Below are 26,250 nucleotides of genomic sequence, written 5' to 3'. Positions count from 1 at the left end.
TACAAGTCTTAGAAGGCACAGCGAAAAACCTGAACTCGGTGAGCTGCTCACGCATGGATCAGGGCACACAAGAACTTAAACAAATTCGCCTTCAAAGTCTCCTAAGTGGTCGAGGTCAAGAGGCAGGTCAGTGGGTGCTATAATTCAAACAGAGGACGTAGACTTAGGGCTAGAGCTGCCGACTTTGGAGCTGACGCACAGGGTTCGAGTGTCGGCCTTGGTTCAGCATCCTGTGATATCTTAATCTTCCCGTGTTTATAAAAAATGAATGTGTCTTTGTGTAAGGTAACTGGTGGTCATTTAAAGCGCTCCAATACCTTCGGGTAGAGGTCGCGCTATATCAATCTGCAAAAAAATAAACAATGGATTTAGGAAGAGAAGGGGGCCGCAGAGGTGGGTGTTCATATCTATTTGACTTCACAGCCTGTAAGCGCTTTGTGAATATACACATCGTTAGTTTAAACAAGCGCGCGCCTCGCGCTACAAGTGGGAGGGGTGGGGGGAGTGCAAGAGCACACAAAGCGTTTCCCTTGCAGGAGCATTTGAGAGTGATTAAGCTATTGACATTGTAAATAACAATGCCGTTTCTTTAAATGTTTTAAAAACAACAACATAAACAAAAATAATGTCGTGAGCAATGCCCATGGCTCTAACTTTAACAATGCCGAGACCATTGCATTGTAAATGCTTGTTGTGTTATCCGCCTGATATAGCTGGTGTCATGTTAGTGTCTCTCACCTGAGTCTTGTCGGTTGAGCTCTACGGCCAGTGGAGATGAGTGGCCAATGACGAACAGTTGTACAGTCCATGGAAGATCCTAGGACCCTAAGCAGTAGTGTGTGCCCATTGGAGACGTGTCGCTTTAGTCGAGGAGCTCTGGCTCAGTTGTAACCTACCCACATGATCCAGGAAGTCCTGAGCTTGAGTCGAGACTCTTGACTGACCCTCTGTTATTGCGGGGACATCACCTCAATGGATGGTGTCGCCGTTAAACAGTCTGCAGATATTGCAGTCTTGGGCTCTGGATTGAAGCGATGCATGTGTACCATATTTATGAAATGAAAATTATTAAAGAAAAGCATTTTCGCTATGAAACTGAAGTACATTTCCAAATGACACTCTTGATGTGAGTGTACCAGCTAGCTTGCAAGAATCCTGAATACAGAAACGTGGCGCATGCTTGGGATGAAGTATCAGCACAGTTTGCTCGTGATCATTGTTTTGCTCATAAAACACTTGCATGTAGTTCCTGTAGCCACAAGTGGAACAAACCTGCAACGGATGCTCCCAACTAGCTCTTAAAGCCCCCAGGCCAGTCAGTGACTGCGGCAGAGTCATGCACAGTGCGCAGAAAGCTTTGGATCTAACTTTGTGTTTTTTCACCATTAATTTTTCACTTATTTCATTGACTCTCGTCTTAATTTTATGATCTATTTTAAGTAGTGACACCCTCAAACTAGTACTTACCCCGCCACATTGTGCCATGTTTTCTTACTGTCTTTTCTGAATGTACAGCTGTAATTTTACATATACTGCTGCACCTACTTATTTACATTTCTGAAATAAAAATCCTTCAAATATACATTTAACTTGCCTATGAATATAAAACGAGTTACGTTAAAAATGGACGCAGCTTTAGTTATTAAATGACTTGTGACTCTATCCTCTACTGAAGCACCAGAGTGCAATTGGGTGTAGTACGAGCAATTTAAATAGCACGGCGAGGTGCCTAGGATATGAATTTCACTGGCAAATTTCATATGTAATCTTATGAATACTGTCTAACTATGTTTGGGGGCCCATGGGGCAAGCAGGAGCTACTGGCCCTCAGCTGTGGAGGTTGAGGTCATTTGCCTCTGTCGCCCAGGGGTCTGTCGTTCTATGACTGCAAACTGGATTCAGTTCAACCCCTTCACCTTGACTCTGGTAGTGCTGGTGAACTGTAATAGGCTTCTCAGGGAGGAAGAGGGAGAGTACTCGAGCTCAGGACTCAACAAATGCTCATCCATGTTAATACTGATTGTCCAACCTAGTGCTTGACTAGATCACAAAAAGATATGCCCGTCATGCAGTGTGGTATCCTGGCACTAGGAGTGGGTCAGCTCCTGTTCTCGCTACTTAGCTTGATTCTCTCTCTCTTATGGTCCAGGTTCTTCCCACCATGCCGGGTCAGGTACTGCGAGGGATTAGCCTCAGGTACATATTACGGAAGTGCTCAGTCTTACACAGTTTGCTTTTGGTTCTCACCTGGATCTTTCACTGTCCATGATGTATGCTTCTTAAGCGGCCGCCTGGCTCTCAGGGGCTTGCTCACTCACTTCTGGGCTTGGGTACAAGCCAGCAGTCTTCCTCTGCCTCCTCCACGATCGCATCGGGCAATGCGATTGCGGACAGGAATGCCTTTGTAGGGGAAAGCTGGCTTCTTTGGGCTGGTCCAACAGGTGGTCAGTGGATGTCCACTCGGGCTGTTCAGTTGAGCCCTGACACTACTGGACTGGAGCAGAGGTGGAGGTCCGTGCAGGCCTCTCAGGTGCAATGTTTGGCCACAGCTTCAGGCACGCTGCAGTCTTGGTTGAACAGCAGTTACTCCAGTATTGGAGCTTTCATAGATTCACATGCCTGAATCATTCCCCGTCGTCGAGACGGGAGTCTCCGGTATATAAAAAAGCAATGCTTAGTTGGATAGCAAACTGAAAAGAGGCCTAGGCCCATTTCCCTTTTCAACCCATATTCTTCGTTATGTAAAAGAGACCAAACTTGTCCCTGAACCAATCGGAGCTCCTCACCCTCTAGAACCCTCCTGAGAGAACCTTCTGCCCCTCAGATTTTCTACCGCACGTTGTGCTAGAGGTTCTCCTTTGAGCTCTGTTCAAATCGTTTTTTCAACTTCTTTGAAGAACTTTGTTCTTAGAAATTCAACTGGATTCTATACTACTCTGGATTGTCTTCAAATACATTCTTTAGAGAATGTCTGGAAAGCAGAAGAAAGGTTTATTTTGGGCCTGTGCAACTTGTTCTAAGAGGCTCTACACTGATGACCCTCATTCTGACAGCATCTACTGTCTATACCCGGATCACCAGGCCAAAGAGTGTAAGGTATGTCGCACTTTCTCATGTAAAACTCTGAGAGATCGTGAAGGGCGCCTCTTGATATGACTGCAGAAGGTAAAGGCCAGAAAGGAGGTTATCTCCAGTGACAGTGAGGAAGAGTCCTCCTCAACATCTAGGAGATCTCAAAAGAGAAGAAAATCTCCTCAAACTCATTCCTATGGGGAACGTCCTGAGACGGCCCTAAAAAAGACCACTCATGGGTCTTCTGGGCGCAGACCTTCAAAATCTCCTAAATCTGTGGAAAAGGAGAGTAAGGGACATGCTTCTGGAGAAAAACAATAAAAAAAGACGAGTTCTGAACCGTCAAAGTCACCTCCTCAGGTCAAGGAACCCTTCAGGAAGCCGTCTTCGATGCCTCCTGAGGTAATATCTAAGAAACAGGCATCGTCGACGGGATCGTCGACGAAGAAACCATCATCGACAATGAAGATTGAGGTAAAGCTCATATCAAAGACACCATCATTGAATATTACAGTCTCTCTATCAATGACGTCCTCGTCGACGGTGGTGTCGATGCCGGTTACTTTAACGGCAGCATCGACAGCGACCGTGTCGACGACTGGATCGTTGTCGATAGTTACAACGACGGGATCGTCGTCGACTGGAACATCGACGACTGTCGTCGACGACGGATAGCTCTTTACGCCTGTGTCGACGAGGATGTTGACGGCGATCTCGTTGACGGGCTCGTCGACGAGGAAAATTCCAGATAAACCGGAAATCGCCTCTCCAAGCAAGATCACTCTTCTGGTGCCATCACACCTGCTAGAGGAGCAGGATTCAGAGGAGGAGGAGGAGGACGACGGACCCTTTGGATATGCCAGTAGTCCCTCACGATTGCATGTGAAGTGTCAGGATGATGATTAGGAGGAGGGATATGGGGAGTACCAATATCCTCCACAACAACGTTCTCGCCAAGGGTACCAAGAAGAGATGGTGGGAATGCCATCTTCCATGATAATGGATCTGCAGTTTATGCTAGCAGACTATAAAAGGAGATTTCCGCCGACACCAGTTTCTCAGGAAATCCCGGTCTCGCTTCCACGTTCCATCCCTGCTACTCCAGTTAGAAGCAGGGAACCACTACAAAGGTTACGCCTACAACTCCTCAAACAATACACCACCAGGATCCTGTCACCACGGATGATGATGACCAGGAAGAGGGAGAGATAACAGATCACAACAAAGAATGGGATGATTACCAGATTCCATCTCCGGCATCTCCCTCGCCGGTACCAGTGGATTCTCCGCCGGTGGATATTGGCGGATTCCATAATCTGATGGAAAGAGTTGCGAAGAGATTCCAGCTTCCTATGGCTACAACACAAACGGAATGCTTCCTATACGATTTTAAGGAACCATACCACAAGTCAGTCCGGAAGACACCGGCGACAGTTACACCTGTGCTTGCTAGATTGGAGAAAAAATATAAAGCTCCTTTGGACGCACCAGCGTATTTACTGGGCCATCCAAAACCTGATTCTGTGATTTCGCAAGCAGCGCAACAAAAATCTAAGAATCCCTCTGCGCCTATATCAGCACCTTCTGACAGAGAGGAGAGACGATTAGACAATGCAGGAAAGAGGTTCTCATCCATGTCTGCTCTCCTAGTTAAATCTGCAAATGCCCTTGCCATTCTGTGCAGATACGATAGGCAGATGTGGTGCGATATGGCACCTTACATGGACCTCATCCCAGAGGGCAATAGAGAGGAGGTGAAAAAGATCCTTCCGGAAGGAGAAAGGGTTTTGGCTGAAGTCATTGACTGTGCTATGGATGTCGTGACCACAGCCTTCCGGTCGCTTGGAGGAGCGGCGGTGCTACGGCGTCAGGGGTGGTTAAGGGCGACTGCCTTTAGACCAGAGGTGCAAAATAAGATTCTAGATGTCCCTTTCGACTGAGAAGATTTGTTTGGAAAACAAGTGGATGACGCACTTCAAGGTATCAAAAAAGATACGGATACTGTAAAAGCCCTAGGTTCGGTACAATACCGTAAAGTGCCCTTTCGGGGTGCCAGAGGGAGAGGCCAATCATCCTATAGAGGGGGTTACCAGCAGGGGAGATACCCCACTTATTCCTCATCATCACAACCATACCAACAGCAATGTGGTCAAAAACAATCAGGGAACTATACAAAGTCTGCTCCTAGAGGACGAGGGGGTCGTCGAGGAACGGACAATGGCAGAAGACAATGACAACCTCCTGGATCCGGCTACATGTATTTCTTCCCCTCCACAAGTTCCCCTGGGTGGAAGAGTTGCTTCCCATCTGCATCATTGGCAGAAAATAACGACGGACAGATGGGTCCTCAATATAATACAATTCGGACACGTTTTAGAATTTCTTCAATTCCCTCCTTGCACACCACCGACAAATCAAGAGATCAAACATCTATCTCAGATGCGTCTGGAGATTCGGACAATGCTTCGAAAAGGAGCAATAGAACCGGTGCTGATCTCCCAAAAAGGAAAAGGGTTTTACTCCCGTTTCTTCCTAGTCCAGAAGAATACTCTCCAATGGCGTCCTATTCGAGACCTGAGGTCGCTGAATACTTATCTCAAGAAGCAGTCTTTCCGGATGGTGACCCTCCAAGACATTCTGCTGCTCTTAAACCCAGGGGATCATATGACCACTCTAGACTTAAAGGATGCATATTTTCACATCCCCATTCATCCTTCCCACAGACAGTATCTTCGATTTGCTGTAGCCGGAGACCATTACCAGTTCAAAGTACTACCGTTTGGCCTCAAATCAGCCCAGAGAGATTTTACAAAGTGTCTGGCACCAGTGGCAGCTTTTCTCAGAAAGCTAAGACACCAGGTGTTTTCATACCTGGACGACTGGTTGATAAAAGCACCATCAGAAACTTCAGCCCAGGTGTCAACTACGGCATGCATACAATTTGCCGAACTGGGACTGGTTTTGAATATAGAGAAATCATTCCTTCAACCTTCAAGGAAGATCACGTTCCTGGGAGTGATTCTGGACACCTCTGTAAACAAGGCATTTCCCTCCACAGAGAGGCAACTGGGTCTCATGACGCTTGCCAAGAATTTCACAAGAGAAAAGTATTTTTCAGTACGCACGTACAAGTCGCTACTAGGGACAATGTCCTCTTGCATACCTCTGATTCCTTTATGCCGACTAAAGATGCGTCCATTATAGGAGGAACTGGACCGGCAATGGCACCAGGCAGAGGGATCCTGCGACGAAAAGGTGAAGGTCACGCTGGCCATGGGGCAAGCACTAACATGGTGGACCCACAAAAGGAACATTTCGGTGGGCCTTTCCTTCCTGACCGAACCAGCTCCATTGGTAATTACCACCGATGCATCCCTGGAAGGATGGAGGGCGTTCCTTCAGGATCTACAGATCAGCGGTCGGTGGGGATTGCAGGAACAGCAGCTCCACATCAACTTCCTGGAGCTCAAAGCGATAGGATTGGCATTGCTGGCTTTCCTACCAAGAATTCAGGGAGCATCTGTTCTGATAAGAACAGACAACACAACTGCAATGCACTATATCAACTGTCGCAGGAAGCACAAAAGATATGGAAGTGGATTGTTCAACACGAGGTGTCTCTAAAAGCGGAACATCTTCCAGGAGATCAGTGTCAAAGTGGACACTCTCAGCAGACTGAAGTCCACATGCCACGAGTGGGAAATCAACCAGGAGATTTTACATAGCATCTTCTTCAAATGGGGAGTTCCAACAATGGATCTGTTTGCAACAGCTCAGAACAAAAAATGCCAGTTCTTCGCAAGTTGGCATCACCAAAGGGGATCTTGGGGGAATGCTTTTTTGATGGCATGGTCAGGTGTCTTTGCCTACGCCTTGCCTCCGATTCCCACTCCTGCCACACGTTCTAACAAAGATAAAGAAAGAACCGTGCAAAGTGATACTGATAGCTCCGTGGTGACCCAGGCAACACTAGTTCACAGAGTTGCTCCTGCTGTCGGAGGATCATCCGATTCGTCTGCAACCAATACCATCACTCTTGACAATGTCCCGGGGACAAGTGCTTCATCCAGACCCGAAATCGCTACGCTTAGCGGCCTGGCTCCTGAACACTGCGAATTTCAACACCTAGATATTTCATCAGAATGCAGAGATATACTAGCAAATGCCAGAGCAGAAAGTACAAACAAGACATATATGATGAAATGGAAGAGATTTTGTTTGTGGTGCCAAGAATGTAATATTCATCCTCTAAGCTCAGCGGCACATGAGATTATTCCATATATTTTAATGTTGGCAAAGTCTGGTTTAGCCCATGCTTCTATAAAAGTGCATCTTGCTGCTATTTCTCGATATAGAAGAACTTCCTCGGGTCCATCACTGTGGTCTGAAAGGATTATCAAACAGTTCATTAAAGGATTGTTTCGGACTTTTCCTCCCATAAGACCTCCACCTCTCTGGCAGTTGAACATTGTTCTATCTCAATTGATGAAGCAGCCCTTCGAACCAATTCACAGGGCGGATCTAAAGTTCTTATCCTGGAAGGTAGCTCTTCTAATAGCTCTCACTTCAGCCAGAAGAGTTGGGGAAATACAGGCTCTCACGATACAAGAACCTTTTTTGCAGTTCAAAGAGGACAGGATTGTTCTCAGGACTAATCCAAAATTCATTCCGAAAGTGCCTACAGACTTTCATCTGAATGAACCGCTGATCCTTGAGAGGTTTTTCCCTCATATGTCAACAGCAGCGAAGAGAGCTCTTCATTCATTGGATGTTCAATGTTGTCTGAAGTTTTACTTGCAGCACACAAGGCCTTTCCGCAAGTCTTCCCAACTGTTTGTGGCTTGTAGTGCCCCCAGGAAGGGTTTCCCTTTGTCAAAGAGGGGAATTGCCCGATGGCTTTCAACTGCAATACAGTTTTGTCATCAGGCGGCAGGGACGCCGTTGAATGTACGTGTCCGTGCTCATTCTACAAGAGCAGTGTCCACCTCCACTGCTTTATTTGTGGGAGTACCTATCCAGGATATCTGCAGGGCTAATACCTGGAAGAGTACGCATACTTTCACCAGACATTACTGCCTCGATGCACCTGCAGAGAAAGATGTGGCAGTAGGACAAGCAGTACTGAGGAACCTTCTCCAGTGACGGTGCGCCCTCTTTACCATCCCTCCTTCCTTTAATTGGTTACATATGCACATTTTATTGTAGTATATTGTATTATATGCAATTTGGAAAGTGTTTTCTGTGTGCACTGGTGTATGAAGACCGCTTTTATCGAGCTACATATGTTCCCTTGTTCCAGGTCTTGGGTAACAAAAAAGTGCTATGTTTTACTGCTCGCTATTCTGATTCAGGCATGTGAATCTATGAAAGCTCCAATACTGTAGTAAGAAAAAAAGTTACTTGCCTGTCGCTGTAGTTCTCCAGTATTGGAAGCTTTCATAGATTCACATGCGACCCACCCTCCTCCCCTGAGAGGCTCACCTTGGATTTAGCACAAAAGGTGTCTAGGGCACAAGTGCACGAAAATCGGAGGGGCAGAACGTTCTCTCAGGAGGGTTCTAGAGGGTGAGGAGCTCTGATTTGTTCAGGGACAAGTTTGGTCTCTTTTACATAACGAAGGTTATGGGTTGCAAAAGGGAAATGGGCCTTGGCCTCTTTTCAGTTTGCTATCCAACTAAGCATTGCTTTTTTATATACCGGAGACTCCCGTCTCGCCGACGGCGAATGATTCAGGCATGTGAATCTATGAAAGCTTCCAATACTGGAGAACTACAGTTACAGGTGAGTAACTTGTTTTCCTCTGGGTCATGCTGCAAACTGGGATGATGTAGTGACTGGAGCCACACTGTGAAGTCACAGATCGGGCTGCACTTCTTAGTTCATGCACAGTAGCTCAGGCTATTCCACAGCCTTCACGATTCCAGTCAGGAGAGTCTGGGAGCTCCAACACCAAGGCACACTGATCACTTTTGGCAGTCATTCTCATCAACCCATTGGTCCGGAGTCACACTGCACTTCGCTTCTCCTGGATAATCACTCTTCCTGAAGGGATTCAGGCTCCTTTACGTCTCTCAGAAGGCAGGCGGGCTTCTGGGAACTTCAGGATAGGTAACCAGCTTTGGCAGCAATGCATGACTGAACTTACATGATGTGCCTCACCTCTAGGAATCTGTCTGTCAGCTCTGGGTGCACAGCCACTGCGGAACACACATGTCCTTGGTGATGGAGAACTTTGAACTGGAACAACAAGTTGGTTAGTAGGTCCCATTTTTATACACTCAAATTAGACAAGATGTGGATCCACTGGCTGTATTTTCAGAATCAGTTTAATTTGCTTCTCTTTTCAAGTGTCCTCTTCGGGCAGCTTTTCAATGCAGCCTTTGTTTAGAGTGTTGCTCTTCACGGAAGGGTAGTCTCCAGCATGGAGCACCCACAACAAAGGGACAAGCTTTCTGCACCAAAGAGAGACTGACAAAAGACTGACCTCACCTCCGGGGTCCCTTTCTCCTTGAACAACAGATACTGCAGTCCCTCCCTTCATCTCCACCAACTACTGTGCTACAGGAAGCTCTTCTCAGCAAAAGGCCCAGTACATTTTGTATAGATACCTTGTCTCCTCTTTACACACTTTAGCGTCTATATTTCTGCTCATCAGCTTCAGCTGGAAGTTCAGCAGTACACTTCCACTGTCAGGGAAAACAACCTCCCCTTATTTTGTGGACAAGCTCCAGTTTGGGTTATCCAAAATGGATCCCTTGAGCCTCCATTACTCTGGGGCATGCATGTACACTATGCATGTATGTAGCATGTAGGCTGCATACAGAAACATGCACAACATACACTGGAGGTGCTAACTCTATGCTCCAGGTTATCATATCCAAGCAGAACTTTGCATGAGTGGGCTAGTAGGCCTCCACCCTAATGACAGACTTTAAGGTCTGGTCCCAACTATAGATGTACAAACCACGGTCCATTGCCACCACCAATCCATTTGCTAAACCTTTGAAAAGAACAGTTGTCCACTGTCCGTACAGTGAGAGCAGGCTTGGTGCTCTGCTCCAGGGCAATGTAAAGATCAAGACCTCACTCATTTCAAAGTACAGACGCACACTAGGGGCCGTATTATGCATTTTCATTGTTTACGCTGAGCACACCTATTAAAAGGTGTGCCCGGTGCAAACAATGAAAGTGTGCCCTATTACGGTGAATGCGCTATCCCTAGAGCAGGGCATTCATGTGAAAACACGGAGCGGCTGCTTGCAGGCGCTGCGTGTTTTCACAGTGCAGGCGGCACCCGCCGGCACTTTCACAGGGGATTAGAGATCCCCTTGTAGGGGGGTGCAGTAAGTGACAGCGCCTGCCTGCATGGGGATGTCTGGTGAGTCCTTAGCACCCCACTTCCTCCCCTCCAGAGGGCTGCTCTGAGGGGGCGCGCTCAGTGCTTCTTTGCCTCTGCACCCGTGCTGGTAATAAGACATGTGCGCAGAGCAAAGGAATTCCCTCATTTGCATAAGGCACATCCCCATGCAAATGAGGGAACGCCCCCTGAAGGTAGCGCTGGCGCTTTTAGTGCGCCAGCGCTATCGGTATTACTGAATGTCTGCGTCCCCTTCTGTAATAGCAAAGTGCCCCGAGGCTGCGTAAAGCAGGCGCAAACGCCCATTGCGCCCGCAGGGCACTTAATGTAATTCGGTGTGAGGCTAGGGCAAAATAAAAATTAAAACTGGATACAAGATACTTAAGTTGAGTAACCCGTCTGCACTTCATGCAGTGACTATTCCAGACCCAAAAAGTACAGTTCAGCATATTTCCCAATTGCAAAAATGCTGTGTACATGTGCATAAGGGATTAATTCAGTAATATCGCAAATGAGTCACAGTACTGTCTCATATGTCGATTTCAGGACAAATGCACTCCAGAAGCTTTTTCTTGGCCAAGGCCTAATCTGCACCTATGATGGAAGAGCGTGTAAGCTGGACATGCCACATGGGATGATGAGCTACCCAAGACCAGTCCCTTAATGCCACATACTATAATTTTGTACACTTTCCTTGTCTTTACTCACCTAATGATAATACTGAATACCAAAAGACAAGCAGCTCTCTGTGTCCTTGTCTGCCATTCTTCACTGCTGTAGTTCTGTCTTGGTGGCTCAGAGGCCATGAGCCTAGACCACAATGTATAATTTGAGGCTTGTAAGTAAGATGTATGCCAGCTTTCTGGTTTGAGGGTACGGCGAACTGCCTCGCGTAAAGACCCTGGGTGGTGTTCCTTGTTTCTTGATTCAGTGATTTGCATACCTACCACATATGGGTTTTGAGGCACAGCAAAGTAGTCCGTGTGGTTAATAGTTTGGCGAGTACGTGGCTGAGAAATCCTCAAGATCTGAAGACCCGAAGGGAGCTTTTTCCAGATACCGACTTGCCCATTGAAAGAAGGCCCCACCCCCTCTCCCACCTTTCCTCAGCCTGTGGAAGCCTGCTGACGGGGAGGCATTGGGAAGCAGCCTTTAGTTGAATGTACGAATATGGGAAGAGAATAGTGATCACACGACTCAGTCACATTAGTAAGGCCTTAGCCATTGTAGCCACAACGAGACTACAGTACGAGCCAGAGATGTGCCTTTATCCTGCAGAGGGGGTGGGGTGGCAGGTGTGTTATGGGTCCTTTCTCTCTGTCTATGAATAATCCTCTATTTGAATTGTATTTAGGGTGACCAACTGGCATTGGTGCAAATTCAGGACGTGAGTGTAAAAATTTAGGACAATGGGTCAAAATTCAGGACACAAATTCAGGACAGGAGGTCAAGATTCAGGACAAAACTGAAGGACAATAGGTAAGTTTTACAGACACATCAGAGGAGTTTGCGCAATAGTATACAAGTAAGCCCAGCCATATCCAAACATATTCAACCATTTGCAAACCTATCCATTATGTATCCTTCCATCTATCATTTCACTCATCCATCCTTTCACTCATCCATCCATCCACCCATTCACCCTATCCATCTGTACACTCAACCATCCACTCTTCTACCCATCCATTCACTCATCCATCCAGCCATTTACCCTTTCACCCATCCAGCCATCCTTTCACTTACTCATCCATCCACCCAGTCACTCATCCTTCCACCCATCCACCCTTTCAGTCATCCATCCTCCCTTTCTCTCTCCATCGACCCTTTCACTTAGTCATCCTTCCATCCATCCACCCACCCATCTACTCATCCACTCATGAATCCATCCATTGACCCTATCACTCATCCATCCTTTCTCTCATCCATTTATCCTTTCACTGCTTCACTTATCTATTCATCCTTTTGTCCACCTACCCTCCCTTTCACTCACTCATCCATCCTTACATCCACCCTTTCACTCATCCGTCCATCCATTCACCCTTGCACTTATCAATTCATCAATCCATCCATCATTTCACTCAGCCATCCACCCTTTTAGCCATCCAGCTACCCTTCCACCCATACATCCAGCTATTTACCTTTTCGCTCATCCATCCTTCCACTCACTCATCAATCCATCCATCCTCTCTCATTATCCATCTATTCAATCTTTCATTCATCCATTCACCCTTTCACTAATTCATCCAGCCAACCCTTCACTTACTCACTCGCTCACCTTTTCATATTAATTTTGAGCTGAGCCTTTTTGAGAAGAGGCCCATCAAGAACTTCACCCTCGCTGCAGGAGCCATTCCAGGACAGGGACAGAAGCCACCCAGGGCGGGGACAGGATCCACCACAGCGGGGACAGGATCCACCACAGGCGGGGGGGACAGGGGCCACCACATGGGGGGACAGGAGCCATCACTGGGGGGACAGGAGCCATCACTGGGGGGGGGGGGGGGCGGAGCCATCACAGGAGGGGGAACAGGATCCACCAGGGTGGGCACAGGGGTGGGCATGCAGTATTCAAGTATCATCTTGGTCTCTTCCAGGGTGGGGTAGGGCTCCTCACCCCCTCCTGGACAAGACAAAGAGACGACAGGCTCTTTCCAAAATGTTAGTTTTGCCATCCCCCACTGTGATGTACAGCACTTAAAGGAGATACTCCAAGAGAACTGATGCAACTGATTGTCCTCCATACTTTGTTAATCAGTGTGGACCACGTGCTGCCTCAGGGTAATCGGGGCTGGTTCTTGGATGTTTGGGGCCCTGGGCAGGAAGGGAATGTGTGAGGTCCCTCTAAATTGCAGAGACATGACGCATTCAGGGCTGTTTGCATTTGAATAGATGCCCCTGCTCCTGAAGCTGCAGCCCCTCCCTCTCAGTCACCTTCAAGCACCTCTTAACAGCTCATCAAGGGCTGAAGGTGTGAGGGTTGCCATCCCGCTGTGCCTCTCCAAGCTTTGGTACTGCATCGGAGTCTGTTACACCCGACCTCAACAGCATCAGAGTCGAGGATGGAGGTGGGTGGAAGCTGTGCTGGCTTTAGGGTGGTGCGACCGCTGCCCGGTTAAAATTACGGACACATGGCGTCCGTTAAAGAATCCTTCACGGACAACGAACAGACGGCCGAAATTACGGACTGTCCGTGAAATTTACGGACGGTTGGTAACCCTAATTTGTATTCCAAATCTAGGTGTAATGTTGAGCCACTTGGCTTCGCTTTGTGCTTCCAACTTGTTTCACTTCGTCATCAGTGGTTAACTTTATCCCTTTTTTCCTTTGATTTATCAGCGCCAAATGCAAAAGATTTGGATGTCTTTCTGAGGAAACAAGAGTCTGGTTTCGGTTTTCGGGTTCTTGGAGGTGACGGACCAGAACAGGAGGTAAGTGAACTGTTACCTTAAATGATGACACATACAGCACAACATAGTACCAGTGATTGGAACACTGGTAGACTCATCTGTGTTCCATTCCTGCAAGACTCATCTTGGGTTCAGATGTATATGCTAATAATAGGGCAGTAGCACCATTGAAACGAAGGACACGCTGCACTTTTTATAAGAAACGGAAGAATAGTCTTCTGTCTCCATGTTTACCCTTTTCATCGACCCGCCGAATTGTGGGTAGCCTTCAAAAGATAAACTGCGCACGAGCACGTGAAATTTGGTGTCTATCTGTTATTTAATAGAATTAGAGGAATGCTACTTTTTACCACGATCTCCTTCATATAGCACACTGAAGATGGCATGGGTAATAACTGTAAACCATTTCACCAAAGTTAACTTACAGCTAGAAACCGCCTGGGCAACAGATGATTTTAAAGGAGGATGGAAAATAATCAGGCTGTTTTCTGGAAAAGAGTACAAACAATGTATTTATAATTCAGTAATTCGCATAACCACCCATATCACAAATGGAAAACATGAAATTGGTAGTGATAACGAATCCATTGTGTGTCGGGGCAGTAAAGGTTAACAAATGTACATTTAGGACATTGTATCAGCACTCGGATCAACAAATGCACTTAAACATGTACAATGCAAATGGACCTAAAAAGCAATATTATATCAGAAAGAGTACAGAACTGGACATGCACATACAAATTCACCACCAAAAGAATGTGTAAAGAATACATATTCAGACTGGATACTCCGCACCGCGCGGACAGTAAGTGACTGCTTACAAGCTCATCCTCATTGTAAGAAATTGGATTCATTATTTGGGGTGGGTGACTACCTACCTCAACGAATAATAACACTTCTTGTCAGGGTGAACCCTCAATCACTAAATTAGCCTGAACTAAACCCCCTAGGAAAATGGCACAGAGCAGAGAGGCCTAACGTATGGCAATGTGTAAAGAAAGTATTTATACAGTACCAGTACAGTAATGAAGTCAAAATGCAAAACAATAAAAATCACAAACTGAATTAGAAACCTATAGTAAAATTAAATAAACAAAACTACACTGAAATGGCAATAATCAAATGAGGGAACCTAGAGATATGATTTTTCCAAGTTTTAATAGGAGTAGCTCCAGGGTGCCAATGATAGGTTTTGGTCTCCCATAACTATTGACTAGGTGCAATTTGAAGCTGACCACAATGGAGTGCTGGTCGGATACACCAACCAAGTTCGTCCTGGTCAACAATTTTACTTGCGGACTCTAGTCCTTTAAGGCCCACTCCACCAGAGGGGAGGCCCTTAGAAACTCGAAGAGTGTCTGGTAGAGACCAACAGCAGAGTCCTGTTCAGGTCCATTTTCCACTGGTCAGCTGAACCATTGAAAGAAAGGCCTCTTATAGCTTGTTGTATCCCTATAGCTTGAACAGGTCATCAGCCTTATGACCCTTAGAGCCCACTTCTTTGTCCTGGGCTCAAGAGGGAGCAGGTCCAGTCCTTTAGGCAGACGCATCCAGCGCCGCCAGCGACATCCCCATTGTGATCCCTGACACGGAGCCGGATGGGTGTCGCCTGACACTGAATCTGGCAGGAACCACGCTTCCTAGTTCAGAGCCTGACCGCCAGGGACTAGGACTCTGGGAGCAATGGGAAAGATCTGTGGACCGTGAAGAATACCAGCCATACATAGAAGACCCTAATAGGGACTGAACTGAGGAACTGGATGAAGCTAGTGGTTGGATACTTCTCCAGATATTGGTATGCTTTCTCCCCCTATCGTGGTTAGGGAGGAGGGAGCCTCGTACTCAATGGTGGTGCAGAGGGCGGCTGAGGTCCTTGACCTTTAGTTATACTCTGTGGCATTCAAGACCAACATCTTGACAGAGGTGATGCCAATAGAAATCTCTTCATCGGAACCTCTACTCCCGTTCAATGATGCCCTGTTACCTGGTTCAAACCCAACACACAGACTCCTGTAAATAGGGCGATTACCTTTTGCCATTGCCCCCCCCTCCAGGGGACCCATACGTCCTCACCCAACACCCTAGCCCTCAGAGCTTGATGGTCTAACCCTTGACTTCCCAGGGCGCATTCCCTACCGCTCCCTTCGCCAGGGAATCCAAAAGGCTGCACTCTTTGGGGAGGAAATCTTTTTCTTCTGCTAGCCTAGTTTTTCGGTTTGTGCCTTTTGAGCCATTACTCCGACAATCTGTGGGACATGATTGTGCAAGTGCTGCCAAAGGTCCTTGAGGAGGCTTAGGCTTTACTCTTTCAGGCTGTTGCAGACGGGAGTGATGCAGCAATGTTCACAATTTGCTGTGGATTGGACACGACTGGCTTACTGGGCAGAACGGGTTCATCGACAGTGGCCGTGAGGTGCCATGCCTGGTTGAGAACAACTGTCTTTTTGGGGATGTCCAAGCTACCCTTATGCACATGCCCTTCGATGGCACCCATCTCGCCAGAGACCAGGCAAACTCAACTCTGGAGCACTTTAAGTACTCGTCGGCTACGGCCATGTCCTTGGATTTCTCGGATGCCTCACATCACCCCACTCTGCCTTTCGCTCCTTTCGTAGATACGGAAGGGCTTTCAATTGTGTCAGTACCCTGCCAACCACCGAGCCACACATGCTCCCTAGCCTGTGCGTGGACGAGGGGTCGGTACCACAGACGACGTGGGTCAGGTAGCCAGTGGTCTGGTCCGTCCACCACCCCACCAGCAGCTGCAGCCTCCAAGCCTACCTAGTCTTCCTATTTACCACCATGGTCATCCAGTTGGCAGCAGGATTTGCCATCACCTGCCCCACTAACAGTCCATCGCACCGGGCAGGTGGGTTCTGCAGATTGTTTGAAGAGGCTAATCCCTTCCCTTCGAGACTACACCCCCTCAATGCCACCACCTCACGACCGGATGACAGAGGATCTTTTGTCCTTGCTCCCTGAGCAATTTAGGACTCTCTTGGCCAAGTGAGCCATAGAGAGAGTTCGGGGACCAGAGGTAGTTTGTGGTTACTATTTCAGCTACTTTCTGGTCCCAAAAAAGTACAAGGGCCTTCATCTTATCCTAGACCTCCAAGCCCTCAACTTTTTCCTTAAAAAGGAGAAATTTGAGATGCTCTCGCTAGCTCAGGTCTTCGCTGTCTAGACCCAGGAGACTGGATGGCAGCGTTGGATTTGCAGGATGCCTATTTTCATAATCCCGTCCTGCCTGCCCACCGGCTCTCTTAGGTTTGTGGTAGGCCACGAGCATTTTCAATTCACGGTTCTCCTCTTTGGCCTTACCAGCATCCCTTGGGTGTTCACCAAGGGGATGGCGTTGGTTGCAGCTCATCTGCAGAGGTCAGGGGTGCCAGTCTTCCCCCAGCTTGACGACTGCCAGTTGAAGGCATGCTCGCCCCATGCTGTCGTCTCCCACCTCCAGACTACCGCGAACCTTCTGCAATCACTGGGATTCACTATCAATGTGCCAAAGTCACACCTGACTCCATCTCAGACGCTCCCTTTCATCTGACCTGTTCTGAACACAGTGCAGTTTTGGGCTCATCCTCCAGAGCGATGAGTCCAGGATATTCAGGCTATGATATCGATGTTTCAGCCTCTATTCTGGGTTTCGATGAAACTTACTCCGAAGCTTCTGGTCCTCATGGCCTCCTGCATCCTGCTAGTGACACATGCCAGATGGCATATGTGAGCTCTGCAGTGGGATCTGAAGTTCCAGTGGGTGCAGCATCAGGGGAATCTCTCCGACTTGATCAAGATCTCGGAGAGAACTACAGAAGATCTGCAGTGATAGCTGGCTAACTTTGATTGGGTCAGAGGCATACCCCTCTCCCTTCCCCAACCAGATTTGACAGTAGTAACTGATGCATCACTTCTGGGATGGGGTGGCCATCTGGGAGAGTTGCAGATCAGAGGACTCTGGTCTCCGGCGGAATCCAGACTCCACATCAACATGCTGAAGCTCCGGGCAATCTGACTGACATTGAAAGTCTTTCTACCGTCTACCAAAGAAAGTCTAGTGCAGGTGTTCATGGATAACACCACCGCCGTGTGGTACTGCAATAAATAGGGTGGGGTGGGGTGGTGTCATGGACCCTTTAAGAGGTCCTGCATCTCTGGACATGGCTGGAACAGAAGGCCTTTTCCCTGGTGGTTCAACACCTGGCAGGTTCACTGAATACCAGGGCGGACAAACTCAGCCATTGATGCCTTGGCCATCACACATTGAATCTCGATCTGGAGGTGGCAAGAGGTCTCTTTCAACTGTGGGGATGGATGTGTCTGCCTCCGTTGAGAACACTCAATGTCAGCAGTTTTGTGTGCTGGAGTTTCCAAGGTGGCTCTCGCTCAGGAATGCTTTTCATCTGGAGTTGAGCTCAGGCCTCCTGTACACCTTTCTGTCCATACCACTCATGCCCAGATTTCTCAAGAAGATCAGGAACAACCAAGCCCCAATCTTACTTGCATGGAGAGTCTGGTATACCGAGCTCCTGAGCATGGCCATCGATCATCTGATCAGGTTGCTCCTTTGAGAGGATCTTCTGTCACAGCGGCAAGGGAGGGTTCTCCACCCGAACCTGCCCACCCTCTGCCTTCTTATGTGAGACTGAGCAGCAGCAGTTGACAGCTTTAGACCTTCTCCCAAAGTCTGCAATGTAATTCTGGGTTTAGAAAACATTTGTGGCATGGTGTGCAGAAAAGTCCATAGATCTTCTATCTGCCTCACTTTCTGAAGATTTGCTTTTTGCTTTTTCCCTTTCCTAGCAGGGCTCTGCACTGGGCACTATTAACGGATATCTTTCTACTCTGTCTGCCTTCTTGCAGCTGCCTGACCAACCCTCCTTATTTAAATCCCCTATTGTACATAGGTTCTTGAAAGGGCTCATCCACCTTTCCCCCTCTTCACCATTCCTTATGCCTTCAGTGGCACCTTAATTTGGTTCTGACATTTTTGATGTGTGCTCCATCGGAGCCTCTACAAAACTGTCCACTCAGGCTCCTCACGCTCAATAGAGGTTCCTGGTGGCCATTACATCCACCTGTAGGGTGAGTGAGCTGTTGGCATTGTCCTCCAAGTCGCTGCATATCTCTATTCACACTGACAAAGTGGTGCTGCTCACCAGCGGCTCCTTCCTGCCAAAAGTGGTCATACTATTCGATGTAGGACAGTCCATCACCCTACCTACCTTCTATTCTCCTCCACATACCTCTGAAGAAGAGGAGCAACTCCACCCTCTGGTCCCCAAAAGAGCGTCTACCTTGACCACACACAAGATTCAGAGTGGACGACCAACTCTTCGTGGGGTATGTTGGTGCGTAGAAAGGTCAGGTAGTGCAGAAGCACATCATCTCTCGCTTGATCGTGCTTTTCATCAGAATCTGCTGCGCACTGGCCAAGAAGCAACCTCCTCAAGACTTGCAAGCTCATTCCACCACAGCTAAAGCTGCAACCACTGCGTTAGCTTGCGGAGTTCCCATGCTGGATATCTTCCAGGCAGCAATGTGGACTTCCCTGCACACATTCACCAACTGCCTGAACAGTCAGGTCGTAGAGATAGGCATTTTGCCCGTTTGGTCCTACATGACTTCGTAGTCTGAAATTGGTCCACAGCCCTCCTCCAGGGGTGGTTGGGTATCTATTCAAAGGTAAGCGATCTGCGGCTGGATGTCTCTATAAGATGAACAAATTCATCACCTTTGGTAACGCTTTTTCTGGTAGGGACCATATCTAGCTGCAGATTCCTTACCAACCTACCCGTTCTAAGGATAGATTTCTAGGGTCAATGCTGATCCCTTTCAGGACCCTGGTTTTGGATGCTGCATAGCTCCTTGCTTCTGGCGTTAAAAGCCCATAAAAGTAACTGACGTCACTTCCGGCACAAACGATGCCGATGATGCCACGCGTAGCTGATCAATACCACCTCCCAGCGCGCAGGAGTACTGCTCACGAAAAATCTACCGGATGTAGTCTGATGCCTTGGAAAATTCAAAGGAAAGGAACCTGTGGTTAGATATAGTCTCTACCAGATAAGGCTTTACCGAAGGTAGTAACTCCAGGGGCTATTAGAGAAGTCTAGCCAGGCTTACCAAGTGAGATAGCCTTTGGCATTTATTTCAGTGTGCGGGTACACTAATCCTAAAATGTAGTGTGCCATATTTTTACATATTAGCACCGTGCCTGGTGGATTTACAAGGCACACTTTACAGATGACTTATGAAAATATAAAGATACGCTTTTGCTACTCTGCAAAGGCAGTTTTCTGTACCATATGTCATTGCAGTGCATTAAAATGGCAGTTTAGCCAGAACACAGTGGTGCACCTGATGGAAATATATTTTTGTTGTGTATGTGGGTGGTGTAAACACACACTATACCCCATGTATGACATTTAACTTTCCATGCCATAGGCTCATTTATGTACACAAAAGCGTGATGTATGGAATTGTTAGACCTGGCACCTTGGCGTGAGTCTCCCTTCCTCTTTTGTCGCTGTGCCTCATGTGCTTTTATGGTGTTGGCCGCTCAGCGCGCTGTGCCACTGCCAACCAGTGTCGCGGTGCGAGTGCTCCCTATGTAAATTGTAGATGTTGGTTGGATTCCATGATTGGATTGTTTGGTTTACTATCAGACCCCAGTAAAGTGCGCCAGGAGCGCCAGGGCATGTAAATGCAAACACCGCTGGTGGGCTTGCAGTACTGGTTGTGCCACCCACAGAAGCGGCCGGTAAAATATGTCTAAGCTCTGCCATCGCAGAACCTGCGTGCAGTCTGGTACTGACATGCTGACTGGCAAGTGCCCACACTTGCCGGTCCCTAAACCTTCCCTTAACTTCATGTTAGTCACCCCTCTGGTAGGCCCACGGGCAGGGTGCGTTGTAAGCATAAGGTAGGACAAGCCTAGATGCGTGGCATGTCCTAGTAGTGAATTGCCGCCATCTTGTTGTTCACTACTGCAAGGCTACCCTGTTCTCATAGGCCAGTATGGGCGGCTTGGATTGTTACATCCTATGATCCTAACCGACCCAGCGAACATGGTAGAAGATCGAGTTTAGTATGCCTGAACTCGGAATAATAAGGTACATCTTTTTCCAAGGTTTATTTTAATATTCCGCGTTTGCAAATGCCGCTTTTAGAAAGCTGGCCTTTGCTTGCCTAAACATTTCAGCCGCCTCTGCGTGATGTGTATCTGATGTCTGGCTGGTGTGAGTGACAGGGCTGGGGGAACCCAGATGGGCAGGGCTAGGTAGCCTGGTGGTGAATAGGACGATCGACAGGTAGATGGGGGGGGAGGAGTACTCCTAGGCTCTGAATAGGACAGTGCTCTGCCACCTCAATGCCGGCTCCGCCCCCTGTGGAGCGTCTGATGACTCTGCCCTGCACTCTGAAGGAAGAAGCCTGCATCGCGTAAACAAAGTGCTCAGAAACCGGACTGGACTAGGCAAGGGCCCCCCTGGCCTGGGAGAACAAAAGATTTGCTGTATAAATGTGGGAGCCCTGCTCCTAAGAAACTAGATCCGCTTTTGACCAAGAAGAATCTCTGCCTGAGGAGGAGGCACTGGGAAAGCTGTAGGAGGAAGACTGTCCCTATCCTGGGGGATTGGCCTGCAGTGGTGACCTTGCTGCCAAAGGGGAGAAGAGAAACTGTTGCTGAAGACTTTGCTTTATTTTTTTACTTTCAAGACTTGTGCTTTCCAAAACGATCTCCAAGGGCTTGGAACTGAGCTTGCCCCCTGAACTGAGCCCCAGGACCATTGGGCTCTACCTGATCTTCACTCGCCTGCCGCTGGACTGTGGTGTCCTTTCCCTCGCCCGAGCTGTGACCCTCGTGCCCCAGTCCCTCCCTGAGCCGTGACCAGGACTGCTTAGCCGCCCCCGCCTTGGGAAGAGCCTCGCTCGATCGGAGCCGCTCCCCCTACGCTGTGCTGGGCTGCCCCTGTCACCTCGCTCGCTGGAGGCTCGCTGTGCACCTTCACCCTCCCGCCGGAATCGGCGTTGTGAGCATCTCCAAGCCTCGGACGGCCCGGACGTAACCTGCGTGCCCGGCTGCCCCGCTTTGTTCACCCGCCACCTGCAACACCCCGCTCTTGCCGTGAGCCTGAAGATCAGACCCCCATCGTGAAGTGTGGGAGCCCCGGACGCCGCCTTGGCCTTCTGTCGAAGAGCCGCTGAAATCCCGCACCCGCCTTCGCATCAAGAAACAAGGTACTGTACTTACGAACTCGACCGCGAGCTCGCATCGGATCCAGGGTCCGCAACGTTCTGATTTCCCTGTCATCTGCCGTGTGCTTCCCGGACGCCGCCTCAGCATGAAGTGCGCTGAGGCCCACAGTTACCTTGTGCCCGCCTAAAGAACTTTCCGTAACAAAGAGACTTTACCGTATTTCCAAGAGTTGTGGCCCCATCAGTTCAACGTTACTGGGCCTTTTATTTGAATCTGCTGAATCTACATAAAAGCTTATTTTTATTTACTTCTGGATTGGTGTCCGTTTGTGGTGCATGCAAGGGGTTTACTGTATGTGTAATTTCATTTGCTTAACCGTGTACGCCTGAGACTTAGCCTAGACTGCTCGCGCCACGCACCTAGAGGGTGAGCAGGGGTTATTCTGAGGAGTCATCCTTTGCCCTGACAAGAAGTAAAAGGTCCCTGCTTGTTGTGGGTACACACCTGCGTCAACCAGAGCCCCCTCATTTCTAACATTGGTGGCAGCGGTGAGGATTTACGGATTTGCATTTGTGGTTTGCGTATAGTGAACCACTGATCACCACGTAGTGAGAGCAGACCAGTAACACAGCCACAAGACTAGCAATTGTTTTTGTTTTGCCAAGAATCTCCGTTGTTAAAGCCATGCCTGGTTCAGTCCCCGCCGGAAGGGCAGCCTCTATAATCTCTGGATTTGAGGACATAGATTGGGAAGAAGGCGCACTTCAGAACCATACCAATGAAGAATTGAAAGGTTTTTGCTCCAAGTTCAGAATTGCCCAAACTGGATTGAAAAACAAGGCCCAACTCGTGAAGGCGCTGAGGGCCTGGTATGAGTCAAAGGCACCAGAGAATCAGGTGGAAATGGTTCCACCAGAAAGTGTCCATGAGTTTGGCAGAGGCCTGTCGCCAGAAGAGTTGGCAGACAGGGCAGCAACCCGGGCACACGAAGTGGAGATGGCAAGACTTAATGGGCAGATGGATATGGAAAAACAAAGATTAGCCATGGAAGAAAAGAAACTACAATTAGAGCATGAAATGAAGCTGAGGGAGCTGGAGCTGAAAGCAAAAAGTTTGGAGCTTAATCCCTCTGGTGGCAGCACACCGCCAGTCCCGGCGGAACCAAGAGTTTATATTCCCAAGGATGTAGTGAAGGAGTTCTTTAAGAATGACGACATCGGGCAGTGGTTCAGAGCCTACGAGGTAGCCATGTCTTCCCACCGGGTCCCTGAGAGAGATTGGGGAGCGGGGTTGTGGGGACGGTTCCTGAGTGAAGGGCGGGACACACTGTTAGATTTACCTGCTGATGTTCATAATTCTTACGCCCATATGAAGGAAGCCTTGATGACTAGGTATGGGTTGACCCCTGAGTTATATAGACAGAGGTTCAGGGGTTGCACTAAGATTCCCAATAGTACGTATGTGGAGTATGTGACTTTCTTTTGCAGAGCGCTGGATGGTTGGGTAAAGGGTAGTAAGGTAAATGATTTTCAAGGGCTTCTTGATTTAATGGCATGGGAGCACTTGTCCAGTAATTGTTTTCCTGAGCTACGCCAGCACCTCATAGATAGTAGGCTGACTAACCCTAGGAAGCTTGCTGAGGAGGCGGACCGCTGGGTCAGTACCAGGGTCCACAAGGGTCCCGTGGGAGATTCCGCCAAAGGTGGGCAGGGTCCCCAGCAGAAGAGTGGGGGGGACTGGGGTAAACAGAAGCAGTTCCCAAAAGGGCCCCAAAGTAGTCCCCAAGGGAACCAAGGGAAGGGTTCTCAGCCTCCCCCACCCCAGAAACCGACCGGGGCCCCGACAGGTCCTCCTGTTCAGAAGGGGCCCGTAAGATGTTACAGGTGTAACAATTTGGGGCATTTTGCCTCTGATGTAAAGTGTCCATTGTTTGGTAAACCAGCACCCACTGGTGCTCCACCCCGGCAGGTGACTAGTGTAGCCTTGGGGGAGGAGAGGGATATCCAAGGTGGGTGGGGTCCCGCAGAGATGTCCCTTGTCTCGCTAGGAGACCGTGAAGTGGTCCCTCCAACCCAGCTGCCTGAGAACACTAAGAAGTACAGGCAGTGGGGGACCATAAATGGCCATAGGGTGGAAGCTCTCAGAGATACAGGAGCCAGTGTGACAGCTGTCAGGTGTCACCTGGTGTCTCAGGAGCAGGTGGTCCCCAATGCATTCTATCCCGTTGTTGCCGCTGACAACACAGAGGCACTGCAAGGTGGCTCAGGTTCCCTTTGAGTGGGGGGGGGGGGTCTCTGGTACTCTTCAGGTAGCTGTGAGGCCCGCCATGCCTGTAGACTGTTTGTTAGGGAACGATTTGGGGAGCTCACCTTGGGCTAAGGTGGAGCGGAGTGCTCACCTGGAGATGTTGGGTATGCCGGATTGGGCGTGTGTCACCACACGGTCCATGGCAGCCAGTAGAGGGACTCAAGAGGTCCTGGAGCCTGAGAGGGAGGCCCAGGAACCGGCCTCAGAGAGGAGCAAGGGGCGCGGGAAGCCGGCCCCTGAAGTTCCCACGGTCCAGGAGGAAGCAGACCTTGAGGGGGATGCCCTGGAGCCTACAGGGGAGCAGATAGCTGAACTGGGAGACCTGCCGGAGCTGACCCATTGGCAGCAGGAAGGAGGTCCCACCAGGGAGGACTTTTGCAAGGCACAGAAGGAGTGCCCTTCTCTCGTGGGTATGTGGCAGCAGGCTGCAGACCAGGCCGCAGGTGATCAGTCAGGATCACATTTCGTTTACTGGGAGAACGACCTCCTATATACAGAGCCTAAGGTTGCTGAGCCTGGGTCAGCCCGTGCGCTGGTGGTACCCCAGGACTTCAGAGCCTTCCTACTGGGGCTGGCTCACGATGTGCCATTGGCAGGGCATTTGGGGCAGGACAAGACCTTTGAAAGGCTTGTCACCCACTTGCCATTCCCTGTGGTCAGTACCCCATTCCCGCGAGTGGGGATTGACATCGTAGGGCCACTGGACCCCAGGACAGCGATGGGCAATAGGTTCATCCTGGTCCTGGTGGACCATGCCACCCGGTACCCGGAAGCCATTCCTCTGAGGACAGTGACGGCCCCCGTGGTGGGACGTGCACTGATGGGAATTTTCTCCCGAGTGGAATTCCCTCTAGAGGTGGTGTCTGACCGAGGTACCAATTTCATGTCCAAGTACATGAAATCCCTTTGGCAAGAGTGTGGTGTAACCTACAAGTTCACCACACCTTACCACCCCCAAGGAAACGGGTTGGTTGAGAGATTCAACCGAACCCTCAAAGGCATGATAATGGGCCTAGAAGGACCCATGAGGCGTAAGTGGGACGTCCTCTTACCATGCCTTCTCTTCGCTTACCGTGAGGTGCCACAGAAGTCTCTGGGGTTCAGTCCCTTTGAGCTTCTGTATGGTCACCCAGTCAGAGGACCTCTAAGTCTGGTCAAGGAAGGCTGGGAGCAATCTCCCAGGAAACCTCCCCAGAATGTATATAGTTACATGCTGGCCTTCAGGAATCAGACTAGGCGATTCAGGCAACTTGCTGAGGCAAATCTGGAAGCCAGCCAGGAGGAGATGAAGCGGTGGTACGACCAGAATGCCACTCTGGTAGAGCTTCAGCCTGGACAGAAGGTATGGGTCTTGGCCCCCGTGGAGCCGTGTGCGCTCCAGGATAAGTGGACCGGTCCCTTTGAGGTGGTGGAGCGCAAGAGTCCTGTTACCTACGTGGTGGACCTGAAGTCTCCTAGGAACCCCTTAAGGGTCCTACATGTCAACCGTCTCAAGCCCCACTTGGAGAGGTCCCAAGTGGGCATGCTCTTGGCAACAGATGCTGGGATGGAAGAGGAGACAGAACCTCTTCCTGACCTCCTGTCAGCCAAGGAGCAAGATGGGTCCGTGGATGGTGTCATCCTCTCTTCCACCCTGACCCCTGAGCAACAGAATGATTGTCGCCAGTTGCTGGGACAATTTTCTGATCTGTTTTCCCTGGTGTCACTGATTGGTGCGTCCATGATGTGGACACTGGGGATAGTACACCTGTGCGGCACAAGGCCTACAGGGTGACTGACAGGGTGAGGACATGCATCAAGGAGGAGGTCTCCAAGATGTTTGCACTCGGGGTAATTGAGTCTTCTAGCAGTCCTTGGGCCAGCCCCGTGGTCTTGGTCCCAAAGGCTGCAGCGCCGGGAGCCACACC

General features: G+C 49.2%; 1 protein-coding gene across 7 annotated transcripts in view; it reads left to right on the top strand.

Annotated features, from left to right (window-relative positions):
• MAGI3 (membrane associated guanylate kinase, WW and PDZ domain containing 3) overlaps positions 1–26,250 on the top strand; it is a 2,362,625-nt gene that overhangs the window by 1,940,425 nt on the left and 395,950 nt on the right. For all 7 annotated transcript variants that reach the window (XM_085653126.1, XM_085653134.1, XM_085653154.1 and 4 more), the window contains one exon: positions 13,766–13,857. In XM_085653126.1, the coding sequence (XP_085509252.1) occupies positions 13,766–13,857 (92 nt within the window). The remainder of the gene's footprint in view (positions 1–13,765; positions 13,858–26,250) is intronic.

This window comes from Triturus cristatus, chromosome 1_1, assembly GCF_964204655.1.
Source record: "Triturus cristatus chromosome 1_1, aTriCri1.1, whole genome shotgun sequence".
NCBI classification, from domain to species: Eukaryota; Metazoa; Chordata; class Amphibia; order Caudata; family Salamandridae; genus Triturus; species Triturus cristatus.
The sequence above is the reverse complement of the archived record's forward strand: the minus strand, read 5'-3'. Positions and strand labels throughout refer to the sequence as shown.